General features: G+C 48.0%; 1 protein-coding gene across 1 annotated transcript in view; it reads left to right on the top strand.

The window, feature by feature from the left end:
* Positions 1 to 9648, top strand: part of DNAJB11 (DnaJ heat shock protein family (Hsp40) member B11) — a 69568-nt gene extending 59920 nt beyond the window's left edge. Inside the window, exon 10 of the mRNA XM_083153591.1 lies at positions 9485 to 9648. Within this exon, the coding sequence (XP_083009717.1) occupies positions 9485 to 9549 (65 nt within the window). The 3' untranslated portion in view covers positions 9550 to 9648. The remainder of the gene's footprint in view (positions 1 to 9484) is intronic.
* Positions 9649 to 11054: the final 1406 nt, after the last annotated feature.

An 11054-nucleotide genomic window follows, 5' to 3' on the forward strand; every position in this document is an offset into this window, starting at 1 on the left:
AGTCCCTTTCAACGTGCCCCACCTTTTGATACTGTCGGCAAATGGGTCGACCCTGGTAGTCGAACTGGTTGGTTGCCCGTCATCCATATTCCCAAGGTGGTTCCCAGCAGTTTCGGTTCGATTGCTGTTGTTCTGTCTTCCATCTGGCTTCCTTGCTGCATGGTACGGTACTGGAGACAACTCCTTCTGACAGTCTGCCAAGGATTTGCTTTGACACAGCAGCCAATAAATCACAATGATACACTCACTATTAGCAGGCAGGGTTCAGCTGGGCTCTGTTGCTGCTGCTGCACTCTGGGACTGGGCTCTGCTGCTGCTGCACTCTGGGACTGGGCTCTGCTGCTGCTGCACTCTGGGACTGGGCTCTGCTGCTGCTGCACTCTGGGACTGGGCTCTGCTGCTGCTGCACTCTGGGACTGGGCTCTGCTGCTGCTGCACTCTGGGACTGGGCTCTGCTGCTGCTGCACTCTGGGACTGGGCTCTGCTGCTGCTGCACTCTGGGACTGGGCTCTGCTGCTGCTGCACTCTGGGACTGGGCTCTGCTGCTGCTGCTGCACTCTGGGACTGGGCTCTGCTGCTGCTGCTGCACTCTGGGACTGGGCTCTGTTGCTGCTGCACTCTGGGACTGGACTCTGCTGCTGCTGCACTCTGGGACTGGGCTCTGCTGCTGCTGCACTCTGGGACTGGGCTCTGCAACATTAAGTCAATATGCCTTGGTTCGACCACTGAAGAGCTGATATGGCTTAGGTCGACACCTGGGACTGGGCTCTGCTGGTGCTGCTGCACTCTGGGACTGGGCTCTGTTGCTGCACTCTGGGACTGGGCTCTGCTGCACTCTTTACTTGCCACCTGTGCTCTGTGGTGCTGAGGCTCCTCTCCCCTGCTCTCCACATGAGTCCTTCCCTGCAGGCTTCTCTCTATTTCCTCTTCCTGCCAATCAGGGGATCACTCCCGCCCCCTGCTGCAATTAACCCCAGCTGGGCTGGCAGCATACATTGTGCTGGGGCATTAACACCTTACTGACTGTCACCTAATGTCGGCGTGTTACAAAACCATACTGTACCTTTAAATTCTAATCTCCTCCCCTCAGCAACCCCAGAAAATTCCGGTCTTCTTTGTGCACTTTGTGGAGTAGGGCACTTTTTTGTAGCTAAATAATTGTTCATTTTATTTGTAAGTGCTGTGTTTTTTTTCAGGGGGGGGTTTGTTCTGGTACTTGTGTATTTTGGCGGCGCCCCCGATGTCCGTCTAACAGATCGCATCGCATGCCATGCACCCGATGGCATACGATGCGATGCGACGCGATTTTGAGCCCCTATACGACCAAAAATCGTATAAGCACCCAAATGGGTGCTTACAATGATAAATGCACCCCCACGCCACCCCCCCACTATAAACGTGAACCCGAAGCGTGGCGAGCGCAGCGAGCCCGCGAGGGGCGGCGGTACGCGTCCTACGACCTTTTCATACCCCCACTATCCACGTCGGCGTGGAGTTGAGAATAGAATAGTGTGGCGAGCGCAGCGAGCCACCAAGCCCGAAGCGTGGCGAGCGGACGCGGATACCTTCACAGGTAAACGCGTCCCTTCGCGGGCTTCACAGGTATGTAAAAATTTCAAAATTGTATGCCATCGTGCACTATCGTACGATATCGCGTCGCATCGCATACCATCGTATGCGTTATGGTATGCGATGCGATGGGCGCCGCCAAAATACACAAGTACTGTTGTTCTTGTTAAGTATGGTGTACTTATAGCAGCATAGTAAGCGGAGGATGTCTTAACGGGTTCACCAGTGAAAATTCAGTCAGACAATGCCACGGCTGTGGCATATTTAAATCAACAAGAGGATAGGTTGCAGGTTGGCGATGCGAGAGGTGTCCCAGATTTTCCAGTGGGCGATTATCACATGTTTTAGTGTTGTCAGAGATATTCATTCCAGGAGTCCGGAATATGGAGGCAGACTTCCTCAGCAGATCAAAGCTGATGGAGGGGGAATGGGCGTTACATCCGAAGGTGTTCCAGGATCTTAAAGTGCACTGGGGGCTCCCGGAGGTGGACTTAATGGCATTGACACGCAATTGTCAGGTTCTGATGTTTTGCTCACGGACCAGAGATCCGATGGCATGGGCCGTGGATGCCATGACTATACCTTGTAAATTCAAGCTGGCATATATTTTCCTCCTATTGCTATGATTGCACGAGTCCTCCAGATGATTTGGGTTCTGGGCTCCCGGGTCATTCTGGTGGCATCGGATTGGCCCAGGAGGTCCCAGTTTTTGGAGATACTCTGGTTGTCGGTGGTGCCTCCTTGGAGCCTTCCTCTTCATCCAGATCTGCTCCGTCAAGGTCCATTCTTTCATCAGGACCTAGCTCAATTAAATTTTACGGCATGGCTTTTGAAATCTAATTTCTGAAGAAGAAAAAAGGTTTTTCTGACGCTGTGATTGAGATGATGTTGAAGGATAGGAAGCCTTTCTCAGCTGCAAATTACCATAGGGTCTGGAAGATTTACATCAGATGGTGTGAGAAACATAAAGTACACACTTCTAGATTCAAATTGTCTTGGCTTTTGGATTTTCTCTAGGCGGGGTCTACAATCCTTAAAGGTTCAACTTTCCACGTTATCCATTTTCTTTCATTGAACCAGAAGTTCAATGCTTCCTTGAAGGGGTTGTGCACATTAGACCTCCTTAAGTCTGCCAGTAGCCCCATGGGATTTATCCCCGGTGCTTTCCGTATTGCAGAAGCCTCCGTTTGAACATTGCGATTGGCAGATTTTAAGTTTCTTTGTTGGAAACTGGCTTTTCTTCTGGCTATTGCTTCAGCCAGGAGAGCCTTAGAATTGGGCGCCTTGTTTTGTAAGCCTCCCTTCCTAGTGTTTCACGATAAGGCCATTCGTACGATGCCTACATTTTTACCAAACGTGGTCTCTGATTTTCATTTAAACCAGGAGATTGTGCTTCCGGTGTTTTGCCCTCCTGAGGAGATCAGAAATAGGGACATATTGTTACGGGTGGATGTGGTTCGCACTGCGCATATATTTGGACAGTAAAGTCATTTTGCAAGATCAATACGTTGCTGGTGTTGTATGATGTTCATAAGAGAGGGTGCTGTATGATGTTCCTAAGGGAGGGTGGCTGGCCTCAAAGAAGACTATTGCTAGATGATTGAGATCAGTTATTGCTTTTGCCTACACCAAGGTTGGTCAACCAGTTCCAGCTAGGGTTAATGCCAAGGTCTGTTGCTTCCTCTTGGGCTGTGTTTCACGAGGCTTCAGTGGAGCAGTTATGCAGGGCTGCCACCTGGTCCTCTGTTCACACTTTCTGTTGAGCGGCCAATGGTCCTATGTTCCCCAGCCTTGTTAAAAATGTTTCTTTGCTCAATTAAAGCATTCCCTCCCTCATGCTCAGTTGGGAGTAGTTTAATTGTTGGCTTTGCTTTTTCTCTTTCAATGGTCCTGGTGACACAGCTCAACACTGGGATGTAGGAGGGTCCGAAGGAGCCAGGCACCTATCCTAAAGCTTTAGAGGGTAGGCTCCTCCCCTACTGCATCCCTGGACTCTTCAGTTCGTGTTAGGTGCCCACTGGAGTGGGTGCTATTCTAAAGGGCTGCAGGAGCAGCCGAAGAATTAGAGTAGTTAGGGGATTTTTATTATTTTATTAACTATTACCCTAGCTAGGTAGGCACAGTGTGAGGATTTTCATAGTGAATCCTCACACTGCTAGCGCAGCAGGAGCTGACAGAAGCGCGTCCTGTCAGCTATCTGTGCACAGGGTAGACGCTGTCTGGTCTCCCTGTGCTGCGCTCATAGCCTCTATTAAGAGGCTGCCTGGGCTCCGGAGCTGCCTGAAACCGGCTCCACAGTTAGGTGGGGATCATGGGGGACAGGCGCTCCGTGATGGCGGCGGCCATTTTATGCGGAGCTTACACGCTGAGCTCCTGACTGAGAGGACAGCAGCGCTGTGACAGGCATGTTCCAAGTGGTCCCCATTTGAGGGGGAGACACTGGAACAAGGAAATCCTACCTAAGGAGCGGCTAGCTGGGGGTGGTTGGCGCCAAAAGGTCACGGACCCCGCAGCAGCAGGGACTTTGGTCTCTTCCTTCACTCTGACTTTGGCGCCTTTCAGAACGCTTGCAGCGGAGCTGAGCTGGCGAATTGATCCTGGCAGAGTGACTTGGATTTCCTGGGCATCGCTTCCCCGCAGAGAAACCTACAGACAGCTAAGTGACTGGGTGCATTGACTTTGTATAAGCGCTTGTACAATTGTTTGCACTGTGTATACTGATAGATATACAATTATCACTTGCATCATGTCTGAGCATCAGGCTGTGGTTTTGGGGGAGGGAGCCCTTAATGCACTGAGCGCGTGCAATGTTTGCACACAAAAGTTTGTCCCTGAGCAGATGGCCAAGGGGGGCTTATGTATTACTTGCGCTGATGTGAGACCCATGGGCAGCGATCCCCATAGGGCAGAGCATATGGAACCTGCGTGGGCCAGGGCCCTAGGCAGGTCAGTAAACGCTTTGGTGCAGCTTTTGGACAGGCAGAGTGATGGGCTGGTAGAATCACAGAGACCTATGCCATCATCTCAGCAGTCGTCTGGCTCCTTGCCTCTTACCCAGGCAGATCCTGCACTGATTCAGGTGATGCAGGATACTGCAAAAGGGATTAACAGGTTCAGTGAAATGCTGGACAAAATGGATGATGTGGCAGGGACCCCTAGAAGGTCTTATGCTTTAACTACTGTGGTAGATGAAGAGGAAGGAGAGTATACTGACATCCCCTGGGATCAGGGTGATGATTTGGAAGAGAACTCTGCTGCTGGTATAGAGGATCTCATTGTAGCTGTGAAGCAGGCTTTAAAGCTGACTGTGGAGGATAAGACTCCTGTTAAGGGTGTTTTTAAGCGACAGCGGAAGGAGGCTGTTACTTTTCCTTCAGATGAGGGGTTACAGGAATTATTAGAAGGAGCTTGGAAAACTCCTGATAAGAGGCTTCAGATGCCTAAGCGATTCCTTAGTCTGTACCCCATGCCAGAGTCTCATGCGGAGCTCTGGGAAAAGGTCCCAGTGGTGGATGCTTCAGTGGCACGTTTGTCCAAGGCTACTGTATTACCAGTACAGGGCGGTGCAGCTTTCAAAGATTCTGTGGATAAAAAGCTGGAGGGAAACCTCAAAGCTATCTTTGAAGGGGTGGGGTTTACCTTACGGCCCCTTATTGCTTCAGCCTGGGTCTCTAAGGCCATGATAGAGTGGGCTGGTGAATTATGCACCGTGCTGCAGGCTGACCCTGGTGCATTACTGCTTGCAGAAAAGATTAAGGCAGCAGCAGAATATGCAGTGGAAGCAGAGGAGGAAGCTATTAAAATGGCTACCAGAGTGTCCACAGTCTCCATTAATGCCAGGAGAGTGCTTTGGCTTAAAGCCTGGGAAGCAGACAATGAGTCCAAGAAGGCTCTGGAAACATTAGCCTTCAAAGGAAAGGTACTCTTTGGTACCGAGCTAGAGGAGATTATAAAACAGGCCACGGGCGGCAAAAGTACATTCCTGCCGGCCTCCTCAGCAAAGCAGATGTCAAGATTTTCTGCTTTTAAGCCGTCCTTTCGGCCCTCCCCTAGAGGTGGTGCGTCCTTTTGAGGACAGTCTTTCAGGGGAAGGTTTCAGTCCTCTAGAGGCAAGACACAGAAGTCAAAATTTGGCTCTTTTCACAAGAAGCCAGCCACAAAAGGAGAGGATAAACCCTCTGCATGACTGTCAGGGGCTTCGCCCGACAGTGACAAAAGTGGGGGGGCGTCTCACACTCTTCAGGGACGCTTGGACTGCTTTAGGCCAGGATGCCTGGGTGTTAGATATTATAACACAGGGTTACAAAATCCCTTACAGAGGGCCGCCTCCGAAGAGGTTCATCCCCACATCCTTACCAAAGGAGGCACGGCTTCGTACAGCTCTTGTGAGAGCAGCTCACTCCCTTTTGGAGAAAGGGGTGGTTACACCAGTCCCCAGGGCAGAGTGGAAGAAAGGCTTTTACTCCACACTGTTCCTGGTGCCCAAACCAGACGGGTCTTTCAGACCAATACTAAATTTGAAATCCCTAAATGTTCATTTATGGGTAGACCATTTCAAAATGGAGTCCCTACGGTCAGTACTCCTGAGTCTGGACCAGGGAGAATTTTTGGCGTCCATGGATGTCCAGGACGCATATTTGCACGTTCCTATACACCCGGAGCATCAGACCTTATTGAGGTTTGCCATAGGAGACCTGCATTTACAATTCCGGGCGTTACCCTTTGGGCTAGCAACCGCGCCAAGGGTATTCACAAAGATAATGTCAGTAATGGCGGCGGTGCTGAGGCTCAGGGGAATCACAGTCATACCCTATTTGGACGATCTCCTGTTCAAAGCAGAGTCAGCAGTCATGCTGCAGAGTCACTTGGCAGAGGCCATCAGTTTTTTGCAGGCTCACGGCTGGATTTTAAATTTGCAAAAATCTCAGTTGGTACCGTCGCAAAGGCTCCAATTCCTGGGAGTCATACTAGACACCCATCTTCATCGGGTATTCCTCACGGAGGTAAAGGCCAGGGATCTGGTCACCCTAGTCCAGGAGATTCTCAGGGCTCAGAGCATTTCAGTATGGAGGTGCCTCAAGCTCCTGGGGAAGATGGTGGCGTCATTCGAGACGCTTCAATTTGCCAGGTTCCACTCTCGGAGGTTCCAATGGAACATCTTGTCAGCCTGGTCAGGAAACACTTTGACCATGAAATCCGAGATGATAGTGCTGTCTTCGGACACCCGAGAATCCTTGAAGTGGTGGACAGAAATAGATTCCCTTCAGTGGGGTCGGTCATTACAGACCTGGGACTGGTTGATAGTAACTACCGACGCCAGTCTCAGGGGCTGGGGGGCAGTAGTCCTGGATCTCAGGCTTCAGGGCCTGTGGACGGCAGAGGAATCAGCGTTACCAATCAACATCTTGGAGCTGAGAGCTGTCTGGAAAGTGATTTCCTTGGCGGGAGACAGGTTACAGAACCTCCCTTTGAGGATTCAGACCGACAATGCCACAGCTGTGGCGTATCTGAATCACCAGGGAGGTACACGCAGCAGATTGGCCATGTGGGAGGTGTCCAGAATCTTCCTATGGGCGGAACAGAATGTTCCAGCTGTATCGGCTATATTCATCCCAGGGATAGAGAATATAGAAGCCGACTTCCTGAGCAGGGAGGAGCTCAAGGAAGGGGAATGGAGCTTACACCCTCAGGTGTTTCACCAAATCACTTCGAGGTGGGGAACTCCGGATGTGGACCTGATGGCATCCAGGATCAACCGTCAAGTGCCCAGGTTCTATGCCAGAACAAGGGATCCACTAGCGGAGGCAGTGGATGCCATGACTATTCACTGGCAGGGAGATCTCCTTTATGCATTCCCACCTGTACCAATGTTACCGAGACTTCTGAAGAAAATACAAGGGCAGAAGGTTCCAGTGAGCTTAGTGGCCCCAGATTGGCCAAGGAGATCCTGGTACTCGAGGCTTCAGAGGTTGTCTGTGGACTCATGGCGTCTACCTCTGAGACCAGACCTTCTAAGACAAGGCCCATTCAATCACCTGGATTCAGATCGATTGATTTTGACGGCCTGGCTATTGAAACCATCATTTTAAAAAGAAAAGGGTTTTCTGACGCAGTAGTACAGACGATGATAAAGGCCAGAAAAGCTGTATCTTCGGCAAATTATTATAGAGTCTGGAAGACTTACATTCGATGGTGTGAGAGAAGAAAGGCTCATACATCTCATTTTAAGCTATCAAGAATGATGGAATTCTTACAAGATGGTTTTTCATCGGGCCTAAGCCTTCAGTCACTGAAGGTGCAGATCTCGGCCTTGTCCATCTATTTCCAGAAAAAGATAGCCATTTTGCCGGAAATTCAAACCTTTTTACAAGGAGTATCCAGGTTGAAGCCTCCATACAAGCAACCAGTGGCACCTTGGGATCTATCACTGGTTTTGGAATGCCTTCAAAAGGCACCTTTTGAACCTTTAAGGTCGGCTGACTTTAAGTTTCTTACGTGGAAGCTAGTGTTTTTGTTAGCAGTAGCATCTGCTAAAAGAGTTTCAGAGTTGGGAGCTTTATCATGTAAATCTCCCTTCTTAATTTTTCATGATGACAGGGCTGTTTTAAGAACAGTGCCTCAGTTTTTACCGAAGGTGGTATCTACCTTCCATTTAAATCAGGAGATTGTTCTACCTGTGTTTCAACCCCCAGAGGGTTCTAAGAAAAGGGACAAGTTGAGAACTTTGGATGTTGTGCGTGCCTTACGCATATATGTGGACAGAGTGAAGAGTGTCAGGAAGACTGACACATTGTTGGTATTGTATGACGTACACAAAATTGGTTGGCCTGCATCTAAGCAGACTATTGCTAGGTGGTTGCGGTCTATGATAGCCTTTGCTTACACCAAAGTGGGTAGACCAGTACCGGCCAAAATAAATGCGCATACCACCAGGTCAGTTGCCACCTCTTGGGCGGTTCGACATGGGGCCACAGCGGAGCAGGTTTGCAGAGCTGCCACTTGGTCATCTGTTCACACATTTGCCAAATTCTATAGATTCCATGAGTTCGCGTCGGAGGACGCATCATTCGGGCGAGCAGTGCTGAGAGCTGCAGACCTGAGCGTACCCTCCCAAAGGACCGGCTCTGGAACGTCCCAGTGTTGAGCTGTGTCACCAGGACCATTGAAAGAGAAAAAGGGATTTTTGTAAGAACTTACCGTTCGAATCCCTTTCTCTGATATGGTCCTGGTGACACAGCGATCCCTCCCTTACGCTCAGTAAGTATGCCAGAATTTCATGATGTTCATGTTAAAATGGTTAAAAGTTAACAGTTTCTGTTATAAAATGTGCAGATAATGTGCAGGTGTTTGTACTGAGTTAATGTATTCCAGTGGCTTTGAAAGTTGAACTGAAGAGTCCAGGGATGCAGTAGGGGAGGAGCCTACCCTCTAAAGCTTTAGGATAGGTGCCTGGCTCCTTCGGACCCTCCTACATCCCAGTGTTGAGCTGTGTCACCAGGACCATATCAGAGAAAGGGATTCGAACGGTAAGTTCTTACAAAAATCCCTTTTTTTGTACTGGAATTCTGGGGTTGCTATAAATATAATATTTTCTTGGGTCCCTTAGTCCAATGTTTTTTGTAAACCCTATTCTCAAAGTAGAGGGATATCCGGTTTAATGAAGAACTGTGACAGAGAGCTTTATTAGTCAAAGTTTGCCCAAAGTGGACCTTTTTATAGTTTGTAAATTAACAGTTAATGTTATACATGTGAGAGAGTATCTGAATGTAGTAAAAATGTAATGTACTGTATATTAAAAACTTTATTGACTTTCCTTTTTATGGTTCAACGTATATCACCATTTAGTTTTCTCCATGTAATTGAATACTGTCTTGAAGGCTGAATCCTAGTATGATTCTTTCTTTTTGTATTTTAGGTTTGAAAAAGCTTTTGAAGCATGGATCCGTACAGAAAATTTATAATGGACTACAGGGATATTAACCATACACAAACTTTATGCAAAAGAGTAAATGGACATATTTATTCTGGAGTTTTCTTTTTGTGTTTTTTAATATAAATAAACGTTCCACTAGGTCTTAACCTAGTTTGCCACATTTATTTAAACTTGAAATTAAATATTAATTTAATATGCATATATTTATGTATACATACATACATACATGATCGTACAATGGGGACAGATCTTATAAATCTAGGTATTGGTCTTTTATTCTCAACTTTGCCGTATTAAAACAGAGATGGCCCAACTTTATAATTACTAATTTGCCGACAGTGGGTGATATTCAAGAAGCTGTAGTAATTTACTGCAGCTTTTTAATTTGCCGGGGGCTATTCACGAGAAGCATAATTCCCGATTTTGCAGCCCTACGAGCCAGTGATAACACTTGAAGCCAGATACAACAAAAAGATATAAGAAGGTAGCCACGCCCTGGATGGCAGCTGACACAAATGCAAATAAGATGGGCCTTTGAATAAGGTCTGTGTATATCACCCTGCCTGAGGATATCAGAAATAGGGGAGAAAATTTTATACAGAAGGATCATTCCTAACAAGAAAGATACCTTTACGTGATCATAGGGACTTGGTTTAAGGTCAGTGTGTTCTCTGAGGGATTTCACAGAGAATCAGTGGAGGATCCTAAAAGATTGATGAACACTGAGACCACAGAATTCTCCAGATTGGGGAGGGACATTGTAGTGTTTTGTCTCCTATTTTAAATCTATATGAGTCCAGGATAGCGCTGAAGTGTGTCTCTTTTTTGCACTTGGAGCCAGATACTTATCCCCAATCCCATGTGTTAGCGCATGAAAATGGAACATATTTAATTTGAAAATAAGAAAAGGGGATTCAATTATATAGTCCTATAATGACTGGATGAGATTTCAGTACTGGTGCGTCTTGATGCGACTGTTTCCTCTAGCAACCAGGGGATCTGTTCTTTAGGCTTAGAGGGAACCAAGGACAGTGAATCAAAGAAACAGATGGTGGTAGGGGACTCAATTACTAGGTAGACCAGGCAATCTGCTACCAGGACTGTGCTTGCCGTATGTTGTCTTCTGGATGCCCTGGTATGGCACATTGCAGACCAGGAAGACCGCTTACTGGGAGGGGCTAGGAAAAATCCAGTGTTTTTGGTTCACATTTTTACTAATGACTTAGAGGCAGATTCGTTGTCCTAACATGATTTAAGGGATCTAGGCCATAATCTTAAGGCAAAGACATCCCGAGTACTAATTTCAGAAATATTACCGGTACCACACGCTAGACCAGGGACACAGAGGGAGCTTGGGCATTTAAACATGTGGCAAAGAAAATGGTGTAGGGTAGAAGGGTTTGGGGTTTTTTTTTTCCCAAGAGCACTGGGCAGACTTCTCGGGCAGGGGCCATCTTTACTGTCCAGACAGAATGGACCTGAATGAGGAGGGGGCTGCCGAGCTGAGTGACAGGATGGTTAGAAGGATTCTTTAAACTAGGTCTCAGGGGCG

This window comes from Crinia signifera, chromosome 7, assembly GCF_055691185.1.
Source record: "Crinia signifera chromosome 7, ASM5569118v1, whole genome shotgun sequence".
NCBI lineage: Eukaryota > Metazoa > Chordata > Amphibia > Anura > Myobatrachidae > Crinia > Crinia signifera.